Raw genomic sequence first — 24,470 nt, forward strand, 5'->3', positions numbered from 1 at the left:
CTAGCTGTTTTAATGGGTTGGTAGTGCAGGTGAGCGTGCTAAGCCTATTGGAGGGCTGCTCTGCACTGCCCCCTAGAGGCCAGGACTGGGACCTCTGGACAGGGAATGGGTGTTGCGTCAGTGCTTTGACAGGCAGGCTCCCACTAAAATTAGTGTGGTGTGTGTGTGTGTGTGTCAGCTGGGATGAGGGTCAGCAGCCTGTTTTACCCAAGGGGGGTAGTTTAGGTTGTGTGTGTGTGTGTGTCGGTTATGGCAGGCATTCAGCTGGGTTGCCGTGACCTCATTTCACAAGGACCCTGAAAAGAATATAGCCCCACCCCCAACCTCGCCCCCAACAGTCTCATTCAGCAGGTGTGTGTGGAGAGCGAGGGAACACTTCAGCTGGCGAGTTCATGTCGGTGGACCCCTCTCCCCCCCCCCCCACTCATTAGCCTAGCTCTGCCTGACGTTTACTGCGCTATTATTTTACCTTTAATGTAGTTTAAAAAGTGCATCCCGACACAGAATCTTCCTATATTCGAGCGGTGGGATCTTGTTAGAACTAGCATTTTATGTCATCCCGGTCTACCCTAGCTTCTTTCAGAGGCGCAGCGTGCTGTAGCTGAAGGATTATCATTCCTTTGAAGTAGTTGGTTCTACTTACAAAACACTGTCTTGGCAACGCCTTTTCATGACGTCACAATCTTTTAAACTATTTTTGCCTCCTTTTCTTCCTCTCTGTCTCTCTCCCTCTCCCTCTCCATCTTTCTCCCTCTCTCCCTCTCTCTCTCTTTCTCTGTCTCTCTCTCTGTCTCTGTCTCTGTCTCTCTCTCTTTCTCTGTCTCTTTCTTTCTTTCTTTCTTTCTTTCTTTCTTTCTTTCTTTCTCTCTCTCTCTCTCTCTCTCTTTCTTTCTTTCTTTCTTTCTTTCTTTCTTTCTTTCTTTCTTTCTTTCTTTCTTTCTTTCTTTCTTTCTCTCTCTTGCTATTACTCTCTCTGCGTCTTGGAGTCTAACACTCAGCCTTAGGAATCCTGCACGCTCAGCTGTCCAGTGGTGTCCCATAGCTGCCCGATTTAGCCTGCACTCCTACGACTCCCCCCTCCCCGTCCTAGACTCCTCTCCCTGCCTCCTCTCCTCAACCCCACACTCCTTTAGGACTTTGGCACACCCTTCATGGACCTTGTCTTTTGCCAACCCCCCTCTGTGAAACCTCTCCGACATGACGTTCACCACCTCTCCCTCGTTTCCTGCTTCCCACGCTCACACACACTAGCACACTTTCTCACCCATTCTCCACCGGGCACTCGCAAGCCTGGCCTGGCCTAGGTCCAGCTTGGCCTAGCCTGGCCTGGCCCGGCCTGGGTCCAGCCTGGCCTGGCCTGGGTCCAGCCTGGCCTGGCCTGGGTCCAGCGGGCCTGGCCTGGCCTGGCCTGGCCCAGCCTGGGTGGGCCTGTATCCTACCTCTGCTGCTTAAGGAGTCTTTCTAAATTTGGCACAGCCTGGCCAAGGAATCCCGCTCCTGAGACCACCGGACCGTTTTAGACAAGCCTCTCTCTTCTTGTAACCGCTCTCTCTCCCTCTGCGTCTCTTCACTTGTGTAGATATCTCTATCTATATGCAACATGGCTTTAGACTCCTGTTTTTGTAATTATTCGTCCTGTACTGGTACACACACACTCTCTCTCTCTCTCTCTCTCTCTCTCTCTCTCTCTCTCTCTCTCTCTCTCTCTCTCTCTCTCTCTCTCTCTCTCTCTCTTCTCTCTCTCTCTCTCTCTCTCTCTCTCTCTCTCTCTCTCTCTCTCTCTATTGAGGACTCTTGCTTCCCCATGAACACAATCTCAGTTTCTCTGCAGAATTCCGACACACTATCTCTCCTCTCCTCTCCCTCTCCCTCTAGCCTCTGCTCTCTCTTCAACACACACACCTACGCCAGCCCATCTATATTCCGCTCGTTCAGCCCCCACGCCGATGTTCGCAAACTTTCCATTTTATTGACCTCCCACCATAGTCACGCACATGGATCACATCACATTCGTGACCAAACATTGCAGTTGTCTCTCTATCACTCTCTCTCGCTCTCTCTCTCTCTTGCTCTCTCGCTCCGTCTATAACCACTCTGGAATTGATTGCCTGGCCTGATGGGAGAGAGCGCATCATGGAATGCCCCCCAGGCCTCGGGCTGCCGTTCGCAAGCGGAAACGAACACGGTTACTCCACATTTATCTCCATTTAGTTTGTGTGTGTGTGTGTGTGTGTGTGTGTGTGTGTGTGTGTGTGTGTGTGTGTGTGTGTGTGTGTGTGTGTGTGTGTGTGTGTGTGTGTGTGTGTGTGTGTGTGTGTGTGTGTGTGTGCGCGCGTACAATTGTGTGTGTGTGTGTGTGTGTGTGTGATAAATAACCACACAGTGTCTAAGCAAAGAGTGCTAGCGCCCCCTTCACTGGAGGAAGGCCGTGGCCAGTGGGGGGCAGGGAGAGGAACAGACAGCAGGGCAGCTTATGCTCCCAGGGTGGTCATTCAGCAGGCAACATAAATGGAAATCATTACAATGGAAAACCTATGATGGAATGCACAAAGCAAAACTATGTAATGATTCATAATACTTCTATATTATTTTCTGTATTATCAAATACATTTGTTATGTATGTATACGTAATGTAATAATTAGTCATTCATATGTCTATTTCGAGAATAAAATCAGACTTAGCACAGGTTGAAAAACACTGATTTAGGCTGTGATGTACAGTATATACAGTTAAAGCATAGTATGGGCTCCGATCAAATCTTTATTTGGAACGTTTGAACGTTTCATTCAGAGCGATATCGAGTGGTTTGCTCCCAGCTTTTCATAGCTTTGCCTCCACCCATCTATCCATCATCCATCTATCCTCTGGGCCTACAGAGGCAGCCGTACAATCCCCTCCTCTCCTCATCCCTCTCCATTATAGCTCCATCTCACTCCCTCACTCCCTCACTCACTCACTCACTCACTCACTCTCGTGATCTCCGGGGGTTTTCGCCTCTTTGCTGATTCTCTCTGTACTCCTCTTCCAAAAACCTTTGACTTCATTGGCACGGGTGGGAATCTATTGCCAAAAACAGACTGGAGTACACCAAGATCATAGATGCTCACAGAATGATATGTTAGGCGAATGACAAGGATACATACACACACACACACACACACACACACACACACACACACACACACACACACACACACACACACACACACACACACACACACACACACACACACACACACACACACACACGTTGGAGTCATTTCTCTAAGTTTGGTGCTGTTGCAATGTTTTTCTGACATCATGACCTCTGTTAATGTTGTTTTCCAAGACAACTGCGCGTGCGTGAATGTGCGATTGATCTGGAAAAAATTATGCATACTTAGATTAGATAGATTAGTAAGCAAAACCACTCTGCCTCACTCTCTTGCTCTCTCTCTCCCCCCCCCCCGCTCTGTACTCCCTCTCTCTCTAACTCCCCAACCCCCCTCTCTCCCACCCTAGACGTTCACAGCATGGTGTAACTCCCACTTGAGGAAGGCTGGTACCCAGATCGAGAACATCGAGGAGGACTTCAGGAATGGCCTGAAGCTCATGCTTCTGCTGGAGGTCATCTCTGGTACGCACACACACACAGTACATACATACATGGTCTACATTTACCAATGTAATGTGGGTGTAATTTTCGTCCTTTCTCTCGAACGTTGAGGTGTCTGCTTGGGGTTGAATCATGTTCAAACCTCAGAGTAATGAACTTTCTGTATTTATCTTTATTCATTTATGGCATGGATTTGCATTGCTTTTGAATTTAATGAATGAATTGATTGAATTTATTTGAATTGAATAAGATTTGAACATATGGACAAACTTTGTGTCTGCAGGTGAGAGGCTGCCCAAACCCGACAAAGGCAAGATGCGTTTCCACAAGATCGCCAACGTCAACAAAGCGCTGGACTACATCTGCAGCAAGGGAGTCAAGCTGGTGTCCATCGGTGCTGAGGGTGAGGGCCGTCCCCCACACTCCCCCATTACTCCCCAATCCCGCTTCAGTCCCCACATGACCCATTTGTCTAGATGTTCAACTTTAATTTATACTTTAATTAGCATTATTATAATATATATTTTTAAGTATCTTAAGTCCAGATGACCCAAGTCTATCGTTCGCCAAGCCACGGCTAATGAAACACAAATCAGTCTAAGCGCTTACAAAAGCAGGATTTTTGTTAAGTAGGAATACATTTACACACCTGGGGCTAGGGATGGGTGGAGTTTATAGGTTTATAACTTTAGTCATTCTCTCAGGGTGGAAATGAAGCGTGTAAAAATACTTTAGGGCGCTAAACGCTCAGATGGTTACTGATTCTTCATGAGGTAGATTAAGTGCCCATCTGTCCCAAGAACTGTAACATGTGTAACATGTCACCAGAACAATAGTGTAACATGGCCGTGTGTGTGTGTGTGTGTGTGTGTGTGTGTGTGTGTGTGTGTGTGTGTGTGTGTGTGTGTGTGTGTGTGTGTGTGTGTGTGTGTGTGTGTGTGTGTGTGTGTGTGTGTGTGTGTGCGGTGATTTGCAGAAATCGTTGATGGCAATGCAAAGATGACCCTGGGTATGATCTGGACCATCATCCTGCGTTTCGCCATCCAGGACATCTCCGTAGAAGGTGAGTGTGTGTGTGTGTGTGTGGACGTCTGTGCGTGTGTGTTCCCGCACACACAAGCTACTCTCTCTCCTTACACACCACACACATCTCCGCCTTTCTTTTCCTCGTTCATTCATTTAACTTGTTGCAGTCACAAGGCCCATTCAAATGATCAATTGCATAATATTAATAATAAAAATAATAACAACCACCACAATGCGTTGCTCGCTTTCCGTGTCAACTTCAGTTTGTTCAGGTTCCAGATTTCTCTGCCTTTTCCTGTGTCTCATCTCTGGCCATCTGCGTGTGTTTCTCCAGAGACCTCCGCTAAGGAAGGTCTTCTGCTGTGGTGCCAGAGGAAGACTGCCCCCTACAGGAACGTCAACGTGCAGAACTTCCACATCAGGTGGGCCAACAGCGACACTCTGTGGCCGACGACGGAATGACAGACTCTTTTTATTTTCGTTCTCATTTTTTCCCTTTTATTATTTTGACCTTTTCGCCAAATATAAAACTTGCCTTTTTTTTTCCTCCTTTAAATTTTATTTGCTTTTTCTGCTATTTTCTCCTGCATTATTTCTACTCATTAAAATCGTCCCTCTGTTCATCATTATATTCCACTTCCTATTCTCTCCCTTCCATCTCTCACTCCTCTTCCTCTCCTTCCCTCACACCCCCTTCTCTTCTCTCCTTCTCCCTCTCTTTGCCTCACCTCTCCCCCCTCATGTCTTTTTTCTCTCCTCCCCTCCCCTCCCATCTGCCCCACTCTCCTCTCTCTTTCTGTCTCCTCATGTCTTCCCCTCCTCCTCTCCCTCTCTTCTTTTCCTGTCTCCTTATCTCTCCTCCCCCTATCTCGTCCTCCTGTCTCCCCCTCTCCTCCTCCTGTCTCCCCCTCTCCCCTCCTCCTTCCTCTCGCCCCCTCTCCCCTCCTCTTCCTCCTCCTCCCGTCTCCCCCTCTCCCCTCTCTCCTCCCCCTCTGTCCCCTCTCTCCCCTCTCTCCCCCCTCTCCCCTCCTCCTCCCGTCTCCCCCTCTCCCCTCCTCCTCCTGTCTCCCCTCTCTCCTCCCCCTCTGTCCCCTCTCTCCTCCCCCTCTCTCCCCTCTCTCCTCCCCCTCTGTCCCCTCCCTCCTCCCCCTCTCCCCTCCTCCTCCTCCCCCTCTCTCCTCCTCCTCTCCACCTCTCAGTTGGAAGGATGGCCTAGCTCTGTGCGCCCTCATCCACAGACACAGACCCGACCTCATTGATTACTCCAAACTGAGAAAGGTGCCTTCCTTCCTTCCTTCCTTCCGCCCCACACAGCCCCGCCACTTGGCCCCTCCACACTCTGTGTTTTCCAGCCTTTGCTCCTGCTTTTCGTCTACACTCTACTTTAGAGCCAAATGGGATGCCATTATGTTTCAAGCGCTCTGAGTGCCTTGAATGAAGGAAAAAAATGTTGTATTATTCATTATTTATTCTTTAATTATTGTATTTATTATTATTATTTCAGCCTCTTCGATTTTATTGTTGTTATTATTATTATTATTAGTAGTAGTAGTAGTAGTAGTAGTAGTAGTAGTAGTAGTAGTAGTAGTAGTAGTAGTAGTAGTAGTAGTAGTAGTAGTAGTAGTAGTAGTTTGAATGATGACGGAAATGTTTACAAATGTAAAAAAAAGTTAAATATTTGGCTTGCTTTAGTGGTTATATTAGAATTATTGATTACAATTATTATGGAATTATATCATTTGAATGATTGATTTGAGAATGTTTTGAAAACTGTTAAAATGAAAGACATTTCCACAAGCCGGTCCTTAGAATCTGACCATGTGGTAGCATGACAACGGCAGCCTCACGTGGCCGGGCAGCATGAGCAGTGTTTGAACACACACTGGTCCACGCCGTACGTCTAACTCCTCGGTGGTGGGCCCCTTGTACAGGATGACCCCATCGGCAACCTGAACACCGCCTTCGAGGTGGCCGAGAAGTTCCTGGACATCCCCAAGATGCTGGACGCTGAAGGTGAGGCCGACCGAGCCTTTGCACAGGTGTGTCTCGTAACACTAACGATGGGTCTGCCTCTCATGCACCAGGGCACCGTCAGCAGACTATGATAGCCAAGATAAGTCTGCTACCTGTGACCCTGTACATAAAAGGAGCAGACCCATCATTAGTTTTATGAGCGACATTATTATATTATTATATATTTGTTGGGTAAGTATGCAAATTATCTTTTTGTATTTAGCATGCCAATATTTCACGTTTAATAGATGAATCCCTTATTTTGTATACTTTCGTTCTTATTTACTCTTAGTGCCGTTTTTAATCCAATGCCAGTATTCAAACTCAGTCAACAGTTCAACAGTATTGTGCGATCTTGACCTCTGACCTCTCTCTCTCTCAGATATTGTGAACACCCCTAAGCCCGACGAGAAGGCCATCATGACCTACGTGTCCTGCTTCTACCACGCCTTCGCCGGCGCCGAGCAGGTAAGACCCCACGGCAGGCCCAGTGTTTCAGGTTCAGAGTTCAAAGGGTGGGGACTACAGTTGAAAAAAGAAAGAAAAAAAGAAAGTATTCTCTACTCTTTAGGGATTTATTTCCTGACTCCTCAACACTAATTCCTGTCGTCTACCCTTCTTTTATTTTGACGAGTACATTTTTCTCAAATATAATCTTTTGAAATGTCATAAAAAGACCATTTGATACATGTTTGCCTTCTAATGGGTCATTTTCAGTTACAACACAGTAAACCAGAAACATGAAAGAAATCCAACTCAATGGACGTTACCGAACAGCAAAGCAGTGTTTTAACCAAAGCTTACCCTTTTGATGTCAACATACGCAACAAATACTCCCAGACTCTGAGAGAGATTGAGATTGATTCGTCAGTCACTACAGCAATTGGCGTAATGTCCGTCCTCCCAACACATTGCCCGTGAGACGTGTCTAGTAACACCCGTCTCCTTGGCTCTGTGGGCTGTGTGAGTTGTGATGGTTGTACCTTCCGTGTGCCAGGCGGAGACCGCTGCCAACCGCATCTGCAAAGTCCTGGCCGTCAACCAGGAGAACGAGAAGCTGATGGAGGAGTACGAGAAGCTGGCCAGCGAGGTGAGGAAACGCACACGCATGCACTTTTGTGTGGTGTGTCCTTAAAGGCCATTTCTACCCATTTTCCTGCCTGTTTCCTGTCTGTTTCCTGTATGTTTCTACCCATTTCCTGCCCGTTTCCTGTCCATCTCTACCTGTCCTTACTTCTTCCCGCCCTTCCCGCCTTTCCCACCCTGTTCCCTGCCTGTTCCCTGCCTGTCTCTGGCCCATCTCTCCCTGTCCTAATGCCCTGTCCCCCCCCCCCCCCACCAGCTGCTGGAATGGATCCGCCGCACCATCCCGTGGCTGGAGAACCGCGCGGCCGAGCAGACCATGCGCGCCATGCAGCAGAAGCTGGAGGACTTCCGCGACTACCGCCGCGTGCACAAGCCGCCCCGCGTGCAGGAGAAGTGCCAGCTGGAGATCAACTTCAACACCCTGCAGACCAAGCTGAGGCTGAGCAACAGGCCCGCCTTCATGCCCTCCGAGGGCAAGATGGTGTCGGTGGGTGGAGCGCGCGCACACATGACACACTTTTATTTAATATATTTATGAAGTTTTCAAATATGACAACACACTCATACACATACACATGCAAAAAAAAAAGTACAAGCATATAATAATAAAAAGTAAATAAAATATTAATGTTAATATTGTAAATGTAAATATTAAATGTAAATATTAATATTAATTCATTATCCGTTTCAGTAACTACTTTGTATAGACGATTCAGTATCGTGTCAAAACGATAATCAAACGTTGGTTTCCCATCTCGGGTTGGTTTTGTACTGCGCCGCTATTGATATGATTGGCTGAGACTGTACCGATGGCCCGCCGCCCTCTGACCTCCAGGACATCGCCAACGCGTGGAAGGGGCTGGAGCAGGTGGAGAAGGGCTACGAGGAGTGGCTGCTCACCGAGATCCGCAGGCTGGAGAGACTGGACCACCTGGCCGAGAAGTTCAAGCAGAAGTGCAGCCTGCACGAGGCCTGGACCTCAGGTCAGTAGAGAGAGAGATTGGGAGGGAAAGAGAGAGAGAGGCCTTCAGCTCACCTCAGGGCAGGAGAGGGAGGGAGAGAGTGAGAGACAGAGAGAGAGAGCAGGAGAGAGATATTGAAAGGGCGGGGGAGAGAGAAAGAGAGCAATGAGTGGAGGAGAAATTTGGAAAGGTTAATTGTGGACATGCTCCTTCATCAAGGTCGTCGGGGTCAAGTGAGTGAGAGCAGGTTTCAGGGCATGGCCGAGTGCCGGCATTTAAAATAGACGATAAAAAGGTACAAAATGTTTCCTCTTTCTTCATTCATGCCTGACATAATGGCCTAAAAAGTTCTCGGCTATAAAAATGTGGCCTCGGAAGTGCTCATAAAAACGCTACAGGGGGAATGAATTACCAAGAGCCGTTCTGGCAGTGAATAAACTGTGTCAACACGCTGGGAAGAGTGGAGAGCAAAACAAAGAACAACCTGCTAATTGGAAACCATTAGCGCTTCCCCGCTAATGGAAGACCAGCCATGTTCGGCGAGTCCCCTAAAGAGTGTGTGTGTTTGTGTGTGTGTTGGTGTTTTGTGTGCGTATTTTGGTCTCTTGTGCGCGTGTGTGTGTTTTTTGTTTGTGCGTTTTGGGTTGTGTGTGTTCTCTGTGTGTCCGTTGTGTGTGCCTGTCTGCGTGCGTGTTTTATGTTGCGCGTGTTTGTGTTCTCTGTGTGTGTGTGTGCCTGTGCTGCAGGCAAGGAGGACCTCCTGTCCCAGAAGGACTTTGAGTCGGCCTCCCTGATGGAGATCCGCGCCCTGATGAGGAAGCACGAGGCCTTCGAGAGCGACCTGGCCGCCCACCAGGACCGCGTGGAGCAGATCGCCGCCATCGCCCAGGAGCTCAAGTGAGTGGGTGGAGCCTCGCTGAAGGCCCTGGCGGTTCCCAACCTGCGGGTCGGGAGCCCTACTTGCGGGCCGCCTGATGATGTGTTATACGGGGTCATGGGGAGTTGATATATTTTTGTTTCTTCAATTCTAATATTATTATGAATCCGGTTTGTCTTTGGGGTTCACCCTTTGGGGACCGTAGCTTAAAGGTGGCGTATTCTACCACCAGGTGTGAGTGTGATCAGCCGTTACAAGCCGTTTTTAAAATCGGCCCCCCTGATGATGCTAATATGGGGTCCCGGGAAGATTGAAGACTTTTCTGTGCTATGGATATTTGATGATATATTTTTGGGTTGTTATTATTATTATTATTATTATCGTTTAAATTGTATATTATTATGAATCGTTTTGTTGCTTTGGGTTCACCCTTTGGGGGCCATATCTTAAAGGAGCTGCGTGTAACAAATGTCCTGAATTATAAAATCCCCACGATATGTCATCAGATTGTCTGAACACTGGCTCCTCTGACAACAAAGCTTCAGCCATTATCTTCTCCTTTGAAATTTCCATCATGTTTGCCAAGACATTAATTTTTTTTATGGTAGAGGTCAAACTTGATTGGTTGTTGCATTTCAGTGTGTGTGGGGGGAGGTTGGTGTTTATATGCACTAAATATACTGTTTATAGGCACTTATTTTGGGATTCACAAAGGTTTAACACACCTCTTAACATTGGTTAGGCTGTCACATCATTTACCTGTGTGTGTGTGTGTGTGTGTGTGTGTGTGTGTGTGTGTGTGTGTGTGTGTGTGTGTGTGTGTGTGTGTGTGTGTGTGTGTGTGTGTGTGTGTGTGTGTGTGTGTGTGTGTGTGTGTGTGTGTTCGTTCAGTGAGCTGGACTACCACGATGCCGTCACAGTCAACGGCCGCTGCCAGGGCATCTGCGACCAGTGGGACAACCTGGGAACCCTGACCCAGAAGAGGAGGGACTCCCTGGAGGTACAGTACATAATACACACACACACACACACACACACACACACACACACACACACACACACACACACACACACACACACACACACACACACACACACACACACACACACACTAGACTTCACAGCCTGTAGTGTTAATCTGTGAGAGGAGATGAATCTGTCCACTGTGGCGAGGCGACCTCTCCTGATAGTGTGTGTGACCCTGTGTTGACCTCTGACCCCAGCGCGTGGAGAAGCTGTGGGAGACCATCGACCAGCTGTACCTGGAGTTCGCCAAGAGGGCGGCGCCCTTCAACAACTGGATGGACGGAGCCATGGAGGACCTGCAGGACATGTTCATCGTCCACAGCATCGAGGAGATCCAGGTACACACGCACACACACACACACACACACACGCACACGCGCACGCACGCACGCTCGCTAAAGACACACACACACACACACACACACGCTAAAGACACATACGCTCGCGCTAAGTACAAACATACACGCGCTAAATACAAACACACACTCATTCCATTCTAAATGCAAACACACACAAACCCATGCTAAATGCAAACACACACACCCATGCTAAATACAAACACGCGCGCACACACACACACACACACACACACACACACACACACACACACACACACACACACACACACACACACACACACACACACACACACACACACACACACACACACACACACACACACACACACACACACACACACACACACGCGTTAATCACAAACAGACATACACTTAACACAATTGAACACACATACACCCACTGTAATTCTTCAGTTTCCTAAATGACATCATTCTTGTATATGGTCACAGTTGTGAGGGAGAGTTATGTCATTGTTCAGTGATATAACAAGGGCCCGACCTGCCTCCCCCGGTCCCCCCAGGCTAAGTGACCCTCCTCTCCCCCCAGAGTCTGATCACGGCCCACGACCAGTTCAAGGCCACCCTGCCCGAGGCGGACAAGGAGCGCATGGCCACCATGGGCATCCAGAGTGAGATCCTGAAGATCGCCCAGACCTACGGCATCAAGCTGTCCGGCATCAACCCCTACACCAACCTCTCCCCCCAGGACATCAGCAACAAGTGGGACGCTGTGAGTACGGCCCGGCCCACTCACACTCCCTGTGGCTCTCTTACTGTCTCTCTGTCTCCCTCTCTCTCTCTGTGGCTCTGTTACTCTCTCTCTGTCTCTGTCTCTGTTACTCTCTCTCTTTCTTTCTTTCTTTCTTTCTTTCTTTCTTTCTTATGTTTCTCTTTATATATATATCCTGTATATACAAAGCACTGGATGGGTCTGATTCATAGTAGGGTCATAAATTTGTAGAGGGGGGTATTTATATTTAGACTGAGGAAGGTGGGATGGGGGGTGGCTACAGTTATAGTTTCTGCTACAGTAATAGCAGAACCCCAAATTATAAATCATACTAAACCTAAATTCAAACGACTGTGGTTCTTCTTCTTAACCTTTAGCCAAGCCGGGTGGGGGAGGGGGCGTTGGTGGTGGAGTTATATAATTATGATTTGGCCGTGGTAAATGTCAGGCTATAAAACAATCAGCCAATGTACCATATTAGGTCTTTTGGCTCTAAGCAGCCCACACAGTGCAAGGTCAGAAATAGTGCGGTCCACTTTGGCCTACTGTCACTGTATCCCTCTAGGTCAGGTTATGGTATTTTGTTTTTACTTATTTTTTCCTCTGGGAAATTAAAACAAGCCGGCGTTGGTACATTCTGCAGTAGAGACGGACTTAGATGCAGTGGTCGTAGTAGTGCTCGTGTCCGTGCACTACTGTGCCTAGGAATAGGATGGTTACATTTAACCCAGTGGGTTATGGCTGAAACCGGGGGCGTTGGCTCAGGTCGATTCACTGTACAGTACACACACACACACACACACACACACACACACACACACACACACACACACACACACACACACACACACACACACACACACACACACACTATAGATAATACAGATATAAAATCCAAATAGTATTTTGTGTACTGTTCAGGGAATATAACATGTCAATTGGCATTGGCAAGCGATGACAAAGCGATGACTTCTAGAGAGGGAAGAAGGTTTGGAAAGAACCCTTAAAAAGACATACGATACTCTTCTTCTCCACCTTACTGACGCGTGGCTGCCCCCTGCAGGTGAAGCACCTGGTGCCCCTCAGAGACCAAATGCTGCAGGAGGAGGTGGCCAGACAGCAGGCCAACGAGAGGCTGAGGCGCCAGTTCGCTGCCCAGGCCAACATCATCGGGCCCTGGATCCAAACCAAGATGGAGGTATGGCTGCCCCCCACCCCCCCCCAGAACCGCCAGGGAGTAGAATCCACTGGAAGCCATCTGTCACATGGCTGGGTCATAACCATCCGTATATGTGCATCAGTGGGAGGGGTTCTGGGGAATGCAGATAGTAAGATTCATATTATCAAAAAGGGGAGAGGTATGGGCTGGCCAGCGTTATTATTATACGTTATTATTATTTGTACAATATATAAATTATAGGATAGGATTCTATTAGCAACATTATTGAAATTACTATTAGGGCTGCTTGATTATGGAAAAAAATCATAATCACGATTATTTTTGGTCAATGTTGAAATCACGATTATTCAATTCAAGGATTATTTTTGAGTTTGAAAACATGATGCAAATATTCAGCATTTCTCTCCAAAAAAACACTTTGTAATTGAGACCTTTGAAATTTCCCCTTAAAAAAATACACAAAATGTTCAAATGGAAAATGTTCAACTTGAAAGTAATATTAAGTAAGTAATAAATATTTATCCAGCAATTTCTATAAAACGTTTAATGAATAAAATAACATACAAAAAAAACAAAAACAAAAAAAATAGTTTCAACTCGATTATATTAGTTTAGAGATTGTTTGATCCAAAAATCGAAAAAAAAAATCCCAAAATCAGGATCAAAATTTGATTAATTGCACAGCCCTAATCAATATGGAGCCCTTGACCCTCTGCTTCCCCCGCCCCCCCGGTGTGCAGGAGATCGGCCACGTGTCCGCGGACATCGCCGGCTCCCTGGAGGACCAGATGAACAACCTGAAGCAGTACGAGCAGAACATCATCAACTACAAGTCCAACATCGACAAGCTGGAGGGAGACCACCAGCTCAGCCAGGAGTCCCTCATCTTCGACAACAAGCACACCAACTACACCATGGAGGTACACACACACACACACACACACACACACACACACACACACACACACACACACACACACACACACACACACACACACACACACACACACACACACACACACACACACACACACACCAACTACACTATGGAGGTACACACACACACACACACACACACACACACACACACCAACTACACCATGGAGGTACACACACACACACACACACACACACACACACACACACACACACACACCAACTACACCATGGAGGTACGCACACACACACACACACACACACACACACACACACACACACACACCAACTACACTATGGAGGTACACACACACACACACACACACACACACACACACACACACACACACACACACACACACACACACACACACACCAACTACACTATGGAGGTACACACACACACACACACACACACACACACACACACACACACACACACACACACACACACACACACACACACCAACTACACTATGGAGGTACACACACACACACACACACACACACACACACACACCAACTACACCATGGAGGTACACACACACACACACACACACACACACACACACACACACACACACACACACACACACACACACACACACACCAACTACACCATGGAGGTACACACACACACACACACACACACACACACACACACACCAACTACACTATGGAGGTACACACACACACACACACACACACACACACACACACACACACACACACACACACACCAACTACACTATGGAGGTACACACACACACACACACACACACACACACACACACACCAACTACACTATGGAGGTACACACACACACACACACACACACACACACACACACACACACACACACACACACACTAACTATACCATGGCGGTAACCCTGCTCATTGCCAATATATCACATTAACCATCAATCAGATTCCTGTGTAAGTAAAGGTTCCCCAGTTTGAACGACCCTAAACCCTTATCAACTCCTCTCCCTCAGCAGATATTAACCCTCTCCCCCTCCCTCCTCCCTCTCCTTCTCTTTTCCCCCCACAATGCAATGCAGCACATCCGCGTGGGCTGGGAGCAGCTGCTGACCACCATTGCGCGGACCATCAACGAGGTGGAGAACCAGATCCTGACCCGCGACGCCAAGGGCATCAGCCAGGAGCAGCTCAACGAGTTCAGGGCCTCCTTCAACCACTTCGACAGGGTCAGACGCGCACACACGCACTCATACCCACACGTGCGCACACACGCACTCCCACACATGCATACACACACACAAGCCCCTTCCACTCACGCACTGCAGCCCTGACCTTATCTAGACATTCCCCGGAGGAGCTGTATGGGAGAGCGCAAACGTCCCCGTCGGTTTGTCCTGGGCCAATACATGTTTATCATTCATTTCACACCAGAACTCTTGGCTTCCAGTTACACAGCTGAAATGGTATATTGATACAAGGATAAAGCTAGCCTTCCTTGTTAAGCTATTGTTAAGCAGTACAAAGTCAAAGTAAAGTTGAATGCTGTAGTGAGAGTTCACCAAGTTCAACCGTATCAGTGCCACCGCTAAATTCAACAAGAGACTCATTCACCACTCAGATTCCTTCATGGAAAGTCCCCACGTTGAATTTATACCCCTGCGCATTAAAAGACAGTTCCTCTCCTCGTAATGACGTCATGAAGGTGTGATTCTAACGCTACTCTGTTCCAACCCACAGAAGAGGAACGGCATGATGGATCCCGACGATTTCCGTGCCTGCCTCATCTCCATGGGTTACGATCTGGTACGCTATACACATTCACAAACACACACACACAGGTACACAAAACGCGTCGAACCTGGCATCACTGTATGATATAAGTGGGTTAGTGGGTTGGCATAACCCTTCTGGAATCCTTAGTAACCATGACAAAATGCATTATTTTTTAGTTCCCACCCAGGTAGCATTTAGATTGAGTTGTCATAGTTTCCCCAGAAGATTCTAGGCTAATCCATCCAGCTAACCAACAAGGCCTACAAATCAGTCCAGTCGCTCACTCACTCATTGGTCAATCTCTGAATGACGATTTATTTTTTCCCCCGTTTGGTCCAATAGGGTGAGGTTGAATTTGCCCGCATCATGACCCTGGTGGACTCCAACAACACAGGCGTGGTCACCTTCCAGGCCTTCATCGACTTCATGACCCGCGAGACAGCCGAGACCGACACCGCAGAACAGGTCATGGCCTCCTTCAAGATCCTGGCCTCCGACAAGGTGAGGGGAGAACCCATCGCAGTCAAAGCATCAGATACACAACTCCAAGGAAACGACTGTTGCATTAGAATCATCTTAGGAGTCCCAGGCGTTGCCGTTAAAGGCGCCTGAATCTGGCGTGTTCCATGTACGGACCTAAGAGTCACTGCTAAATGCATGACATGAAGCAATGCGACGTGGTTGGCAAATTCAATTAATAATCACAATTTAACTGGCTAACTGATCGCAGTGATGACTTTGGTCATCGTAGTTGAAATGAGGTTGATCTATTATCGACCAAACCTCACCCTCTTCCTCTATCCCGTTATCGGAAGATAATGTACGACCCCAGAGCTGTTTATTCCGCTTACACCCCAGTAAACAACAATCATAAGGTATTAGTTTCCTCTAGAACGTGATTGTTATCCTGACCGACTTTATTTGATTCGTTGCCTTCAATTTCGCCTTTGTAGCGCATTGATTTCAAAACTGAAAAAATAATAAAAAGGTGAAATACTAGAGGTGAAACACAATGCGCACCCTAGGAACATTGACCGACCAATCAGGGTCGAGTGTTCCCCGATGCGGCGGTATAAAAGCGTGCGTGTGCTCCTCCTCCTCCTCCTCCTCCTCCCCCCCCCCCCCCCCCAGTCCTACATCACGGTGGACGAGCTGCGCCGGGAGCTGCCCCTGGAGCAGGCCGAGTACTGCATCAGCCGCATGACCCGCTACGTGGGCGCCGACGGCACCACCGGAGCCCTGGACTACATCTCCTTCTCCAGCGCCCTGTACGGGGAGAGCGACTTGTAATGAAGAGAGAGAAGAAAAGAAACTGCAACACGCACCCCCCCGAAACCCCCCCCTTCTCCCTCCTCTCTCCTCTCTCTCCTCCTCCTCCTCTTCTCCGGCTTTGTCTCCTCCTCCTTCTCTACTTTATCTTCTATCCTCTCTCCTCCTCTCTCCTTCTCCTCGCCCCCCTCCCTCCCCCCGTCCTCCACCCCCCCTCCCAATATGTTTGTGCACGCCCCGCCACTACTCCCTGTTCCCTCACCCCCTCACCCCACCTCCCCCACACCCCTCCCCCATAAACCCCACTTTTACCTGAGACACTCACTGCGTAGACCAGTAGAACGGTAGTAGAGCAGAAGGCTTTGTTCACGCACACACACACACACACGCGCACACACGCACACACACCCCCCTCCTAGCTCCTGCTTGGACTGTCCCTCACCCCCCCCCCCCCCTTTCTTTTGTTTCCGCCACATTGCGGTGGTCTTACAATTTAAAAAAGAGCAAACCCGACACATTTACACGCACACACAGACACACACAGACATCGAGACATGAGGCAGGTTTTGCACTGAACTGAGGTAAAGGTTAGGCATCGGGGACATATATATATGAATATTTAAATCTATACTTATGTCTGTCGGAGGTGGGCGGTGTTGTCAATGAGGGTGTCATGTTCAGAGATCGTTTAGATTTTTTTTCGAATGTGTTTTAGAAAGGGATTTCGAACAGAATCTCCAACGCGGTTACCGAGCGAAGCCTTCTGCTCTGGCTTCCTGTCCTGCTCCCAGATGACATATTTTTTGTAGAAGGGTAATTAAAGAAAAACTAATGAAAAAAAAAAAAGAGTTGGTTGGTTGGTTGTCGGGTGTGTAATTCGTGCAGACGCATGCATGCTGTGTTGCCGTCGTTAAATGCTGTCTTTGTGAGTCGACTGACTCGTTCCTTAAAAAAAGAAAGGTGCTTCACATAAGACAAACTCGTTTAAAACACAAGGGGAAAAGCCACTTTTTAAAGCAGACACCAGCAAAGTTTCGGTGATGGCAAGAGAAACTTAAATTGAAAGGTTTCTATTTTAACTCGTGAGGGAGGAATGCATTATGGGTAATTTCAACAGTGAAGGAGGAATTGCATGCCTGGATGGGGGGGGGGGGGGGAGAATGGGGGCCATAAGATACGACAGGAAAGAAATAATCCTTCTTTCGACCCCAAGATTCTCTGCAAAAATGTGGCCCGAGAGACATAGAGGCAGAGAGAGAGAGACGTGTCGAGGAGTGAGTGACACAACGGTGCACCAGGAAAGTTCTAGACTAGAATAAGAGAAGGGATGGCTTCTGAACGTGAGACCAAAGCCAACGACTATGTCAGCCAGGAGCAATGTAAGGGTTTTGGTTCCCCTTAAGGAATGAGGGCCGGTCAATGGGCCCTTAACACAGAGTGTCATAACATAGGACAAACACAGGTGTGGCTCATAAATTCTTAATCAACCTCTGTGTAAAGGGTCTATAGACAGTGGGCCCTAATAATAATAATAATGCAAGTAGTGTGTGACGATGACTACACTTCCTCTTCTTCACCCCTCTCCACCCCCCCTCTCCACCCCCCCAAATATTTTATGTCCGAAAACATGTCCACTTTAAGAACAAAAGGTGAATGAATTTCAAAGTTTAAAAAGGAAAACTAAACGCACTTTGGAATAAAAAAAATGAGGACTATTATATGACTACATGACGGTTGTGCCTTGTCATCTTTCTGGTGATGTGACAGTTGGTGTGTGAAAATGAATAGTATTTATTGGATGTGTGTAATAATAGTGAGTGATGCCGCTGTCTCCCTGTATTTCACTGTGAAATTATTACAATTATTATCTGTTCGCTTCTCTCTAGCGTACAAAAAAAAACAACCATACTAAATAAAACCATTAAAAACAATGTAATTGGAAACGTAATATTTGCATCGGTTTAGTGGACAACCTGCGTGGGTTGAGGGGGCGCGTACCTACATCCCTGTAGTAGCGGACGCACACAGTAGACCCGTGTTGCTGTAGTGTGTAACTGCACACATACGCGCCAAGAAGGACACAGCGCTTATTCGCCCTTACGACCACTTGCATCACGAAATAACGACAACATTAAAGTGTTTTTTAAAAAACTGATAACTGCAGTATGAGCAGACGGGTGCATCAGCGCAATTAAATGACTTATATGTGTCTGTGTAGTTTCGCACCATTGAAAGCCGAGCAAGTGAGTGCAGGGACATCTTTTACAGCCGGGACGGATGGTCAACGGTGTTTCTCTGACGACAGCAAGGTGATGTATTATATGAGGTGGAAATTACGTTGCAGGCAGCGCCGTACCTGCAACAAGGTATTACTCCAAGACAAGTCACTGTCAGACCGAAAAAGGATCTGCTGATATTGGGGGACCTCCTGGTGGCCGTGTGAGCAGGGTCCTGAGCCTACAGAGTGTTTGTTCACCAACAACCCCTACCGCTGCGCCACAAACACGCAATAAAAGTTGAAATCACATGATAAAGAAATAAGAGGCTTCCATTAAGTTTTTTTTTTTTTTTTTAATGTAATCTGGATCAAATTGATCCGGATTTGAAAAGCCCATGTTTTCTTATCCAGGATCACCGGATCCATCTTACTTTTATGCCACTTTTTTTTGGATTGGATCACTGTGATCCAAATACCAAATTTCAGGATTACCAAATCCTGTTTACCAGAGCCTTAAATGGAAGCAACAGTGTAGCCTACTGGCTTGGCAAAGAACAACAGGTAGGCAAAATACCGGTGGCCACAAAATAGCCATTGCTTGTTTTAATTTTAAGAAACAGAAACACTGTAATAAATCGAAACATTTTACATTCCTTATTTTGTTCTAATGTTAACCAAACAAATCATTTACAGGACGGATACCAGCTCTTTCCATCTCTGCCTTTAGGAGTTGTATCTCCATCTGCACTTTCGTCTGCTGCAGTTGGGTAAGCAAGATTTGTTCTTTACCCAGTTGAATTTGTGCTTCTGCTCTTTCGGTTTCCCGTTTCAGAAGCAACTCTGTAGCTGTCACCATCCTGGTTTGTAGCTGAGGAACGTTTGCGGGTTTTTTTGTAGGATCGTGGACCCTTGGACCTACATCCACAGATCTATCCGAACTCACCCCTCTTATATAGCTTGATACCTGTTTGTTTGTTTTTTTGGCTTCCGTAAGGTCTTTCGTTGCCTTGGCCCTAAGGTTCTTCCATCGAAACATGACTTGTTTTATGGTCCTCTTCTGGCCAGACCCCATGGCATTGACATGATTGGTTATGTAATATTTTCTTCATATCTCAATTCTAATAATTTATACTACTTTGTTTTGGTTTGGGTATTGTTGGTAGAACACCGCCCCCTAGTGGTCTCAGTCGTTCATGACAATGAGGAGCTGTACCGCCACTAGGGGGCGGTGTTTCACCAAAGTTATTATTATAAAATATTAGAATTGAGATATTAATATCTCATAAGATCCGTGCGCCCGAGACCATGCTAATCTTCTCTGTATCAATTCCAATTTTAGTATATGTGATACTGTAGTAACACAAATGTATCCTGATCATGGATTTAATATATACCTCTACTCACACAATGAATTTTCTCTAATGGTGCGGTTAGATGAAAAGAAAACACAAACACCCACACACACACAAACTAGCCTACAATACACAGCCATAATACGCAGACGCAGCCCTTTCTACTCACTGTGGACCGTATCAACTGAATCCTCTGAGCTTTATTAGCCAACAGCTCTATCCACTTCCCCACAGAGGATTGGTATTTGTATTACAATATACAACTGTACAATCGACACAACTGTACAATTGCTGCTAATGTCCCATTTTAAAGTGGTATTATGGGCTTGGGTTTGTTATAGTAATTGTTGAATTTCCACAGATCTATCGACAGCCCTTTGAGCAAGGAGAAAGCACTGCCAAGTAAATATACTTATTGGATATTTAAAGTAACATCTTTGGGATTTGGATTCTATCATTTTGGGGATGCTTTGCACATGAGGACATCTGAGAACAATCAAAGCATAACATCTCAAATTGAGTAATTAATAATTATCTGTCATCCACTTTTCTATAACTATTTTACCTATGTGACGAAACGGTGTAACGGAAGCCCACTTTTAAACTGCAAAACAAGTTTACCTACGGGTACAAATAAAGTAACCTGAACCTTCTTACTTAATCTAGGTTCCCCTTAGCATATCTACTGATGTACAGAAAAGGTACATGCCAAACCAACTGCTGATGTCTGGACTGATGCTGAATGCGTGGATGAAGTGTGTCAGTGTCTGACTATGGGAATGTTTCTGATTGGATCGATGTGTTTGTCTCACTAAATTAGCAGTTGTCTACATCTTTTGTGTGGACTTTCCCCCTTCTAATTCATTATTCTGTCTGTTTTAGAGTGTAGCGGTGACTGCGACTCGATGCCTGGCACGTCCCACTGACTACGACTGGATACCTGGACTCCCCTAACAGAGGCTAGCAGAAGCTAGCACGCCATCACCATAGACTTAAGCTTTATCCACTTTTATTAACTAAATGATTTAAAATGTTCTAACTGTATGTATGGTGGCAGACGGCAGGGACAGGTGATTGCATTGCTATTGAAGGGAGATATCGTGCAGCCTTCTGGCTCCACCCCCAAGCCTTACATGGACTTCCTCCCTTAACAAGGCCAGCGTGAGGATCGTTAAGCAGGCAGTGCTGAGACTGAATAGGATTGATTACCTGGACCGTCTGATTAGGTAGTTTACCCTTCCCCCTTAATAAATGACCACTGGCTTTGAATGCTCCCTGTATTGTGTGGTTTTCTATTCAACTTGGTAGTGAGAAACCCCACACCCACGAGCCTGCTACAGTCCACTATGTCCATTGTTGCACTCCTTACCCTCCCTGGCTATTATACCCAACCTCCGTGAAGTGGCGAGAGCGGTAGTTTACACTCAACTCCCGCTGATTATCTCTATGTCATGTTAATTGTAAAGCCAAGTAGAACTTCCGAGCAAATCCTAGTCGGCGTCTTGGTGGTGCAGCGGTAAGGGATGTTGTTCAACACTCTGTCGACTCAGGTTCGAGTCCCTGCTCACATGGCCACCAAGTAGGGGGTACCCCCAACAGGGCCCCCAATGTGTCTGCAGAACCCCCCCATCCCCCCCTTCACAGGGGCTGGGGGGGGGGTTAGAACTAAGAGGGTCTTGCAACTTTTTTGTAAGTGTGTTGAAGTTATCCCTCCCTGCTTTTTATTTATTTAAAATAATACATATTTAGCTATGAGGGGGGGGGGGTACTTGAACCAGGAACCCCAGTGATCACAACCACTTGCTCTCCCCACTCCACCACCAAGTTATTGTAGAGATTTTTGATGGAGGATACATTTGACCCAGAATTCCCAGAACATTCTTATGTTTAAAAATCACTTTATAATCCATAGTGAACAACCTATGTGGGACTTGAACACACAACCTCTGCACCAATAACCAAGGGCTCTCTCCAATGCGCCACAGAGCTGGCACCTTGAACTGGCCTGAAGTAAGATTTGACATTATATTCACACAATGACTATTAGTTTGAAAATCCACCATGAGCAGGACTTGAACCCGGTTCTACAGCACCTTAATCAGCAGGTCTTACCACTGCACCACCAAGACACTCACAATAGATGCTCAGATTTTATATTTGAGATTATATTCACACAACTTTATTACCAAACGCAATAAGAATTCCTCATCTCCTCAATTCCTTTTTCCTTTATATTAATGAGAGGGAGGGGGAATAAAGTATATTATAGTATTTAACTGAATGAATGGACATTTCATGGCTGTTAAACGGTTGATATAGTTCAGTTAGGTGGTAGACGGTGTGAGAAACTCAGGCACACAACATCCATGTTTTTTTTAAGGGCTGCTTTACTTGAAACAACTTCTCCATTCAAATATACATGGTTCACATCATCCATTGTAAAAGTTGAAATTAGAAAAAAGGTTTGGGTGATTAAATGTACATATTCAAGCTTTGAAAAATGATATCTAAAAATAGTATTTCTTAAATATATACAAGCATATAAGAGTATTCAATGTTCACATCATTTTTCCAATTTGTTTAAATAAGATTACTTTGTTTATCACATCGAGGTGCTTGTGCGCCTTCAGCTAATTCTTCGTACGGTTCACCTGTGGAAGACAGCGACAAAAAAAGTGGCATTGCACGTTCTATAACTGTTTTTCTCTCTTGTGCTAAAGTTTAAAACACTCAGTTCACTTCCTTTAACCCCTCAACCTTCCATGCCGGGATCAAAGTGACCGGTCCGTTACCTGGTGGCGCTTGTACTGAATGTCGGACGGGTAAGTGAGGTTAACTAGTCTGTGGTTGTGCTCAACGACATAATGTTCGGACCTGGAACAAACGTGACATTTGTTTTTTTTCTTGCTCTTTTTTGTTTCTGTTCCACAGAAATGTGGAATCAAATCAAAGCAGAAGGAAAAACGTTCACAGCTCCAATGAAAGATATTTTACAAACATTTTATAAACGGTACATTCCAAACATGATTTGTTTTCTTTGTGTTTTGTCACTGTAGAACTTCCTAAGCATCATTATACCATGCTCTATCTGCCTCGCTGCGTCAACGTGATCTGATCCTAGGCACGCTTGGGCCTGGGTAGCGTGGCTCAGTACTCACTTGGTGCTGCGCTTGCATAAGAAAACCGTTACACCGACGATGAGGCCGACGGTGGCAAGGGACGCCAGGACGGCGATCAAGATGATCCACTTTGTCTCTGGAAAACCAGAGAAACAAAAAGGGTCACGATTAAAGTCTTCTGCTCATCGTCCACGTGCTGTAGATGAGATGCTATGCTAATGCTATGCACTGTAGTAGTGCTTGTTACTGCATTAGCTAATGTTCATTATTGTGCACTTATTATGGTAAAGTGTTATATATTTCCAAAGGCAATGCTTAGTACTATCTACTAACTACTACTGGGATCTGATCCCATCCCCGATGTCAATTTCTTTGTATGTGCAAAAACAAATTCATAATAGATTATAACAGCACATGCAATTCAAATGCCATCTTTGTCATTACAACCACTTTAACATTTCTGTGCGAGGAAAAAAAACAAAAGAAGTACATCCTAGCCCGTCATGGACTTTGAACCTTATCGAAAGCCACTTTGCGACGACGTCAGACACATTGAAGTACAACTGTACTATTTGTAGTTATTTTTAAATGGCTCCATGTACCCAGTCCGTCTACTCCATCGTCAATTTTCTCTGCTTCACAGAAGCTCCCCTGGAAGCCTTCGGGACAGCTGCAGGTGTAGCTCCTGTTGGTCCCGGCCACACACAGTCCTCCGTTCTGGCAGCCGTGGTTAAGACATGGGCTCGCTGCGTTGGGGACACACACGCGGAGACACACAACGTGAACAGCGGAGACACACACCGTGAATAGAGGAGACACACACCGTGAATAGAGGAGACATACACGGAGAGGAGACACACACAAGAAATATACACAAGGAGCAACCCCCTTATTATCGGTTACCTAGGTGACATCATCATGGGCGTACCCTTATTCATGTATGTGGATATAGAAACCCAAAATT

General features: G+C 46.5%; 1 protein-coding gene and 1 non-coding gene across 2 annotated transcripts in view; one reads left to right on the plus strand and one right to left on the minus strand.

The window, feature by feature from the left end:
• The window catches only part of actn3b (actinin alpha 3b), a 28,678-nt gene extending 10,133 nt beyond the window's left edge, over positions 1-18,545 (plus strand). Inside the window, exons 2-21 of the mRNA XM_084487359.1 lie at positions 3,503-3,617; positions 3,880-3,999; positions 4,573-4,659; positions 4,957-5,044; positions 5,822-5,900; positions 6,554-6,635; positions 7,018-7,103; positions 7,633-7,725; positions 7,978-8,208; positions 8,557-8,704; positions 9,430-9,580; positions 10,452-10,560; positions 10,784-10,924; positions 11,493-11,675; positions 12,739-12,873; positions 13,596-13,775; positions 14,855-15,001; positions 15,513-15,578; positions 15,891-16,049; positions 16,680-18,545. Of these exons, the coding sequence (XP_084343485.1) occupies positions 3,503-3,617; positions 3,880-3,999; positions 4,573-4,659; positions 4,957-5,044; positions 5,822-5,900; positions 6,554-6,635; positions 7,018-7,103; positions 7,633-7,725; positions 7,978-8,208; positions 8,557-8,704; positions 9,430-9,580; positions 10,452-10,560; positions 10,784-10,924; positions 11,493-11,675; positions 12,739-12,873; positions 13,596-13,775; positions 14,855-15,001; positions 15,513-15,578; positions 15,891-16,049; positions 16,680-16,838 (2,559 nt within the window). The 3' untranslated portion in view covers positions 16,839-18,545. The remainder of the gene's footprint in view (positions 1-3,502; positions 3,618-3,879; positions 4,000-4,572; positions 4,660-4,956; positions 5,045-5,821; positions 5,901-6,553; positions 6,636-7,017; positions 7,104-7,632; positions 7,726-7,977; positions 8,209-8,556; positions 8,705-9,429; positions 9,581-10,451; positions 10,561-10,783; positions 10,925-11,492; positions 11,676-12,738; positions 12,874-13,595; positions 13,776-14,854; positions 15,002-15,512; positions 15,579-15,890; positions 16,050-16,679) is intronic.
• Positions 18,546-20,288: 1,743 nt separating this feature from the next.
• Positions 20,289-20,397, minus strand: LOC311368884 (U6 spliceosomal RNA). The gene has a single exon (XR_014640038.1). It is a non-coding gene; the product is annotated as a U6 spliceosomal RNA (small nuclear RNA).
• Positions 20,398-24,470: the final 4,073 nt, after the last annotated feature.

This window comes from Micromesistius poutassou, assembly GCF_964030765.1.
Source record: "Micromesistius poutassou genome assembly, chromosome: 23".
NCBI classification, from domain to species: Eukaryota; Metazoa; Chordata; class Actinopteri; order Gadiformes; family Gadidae; genus Micromesistius; species Micromesistius poutassou.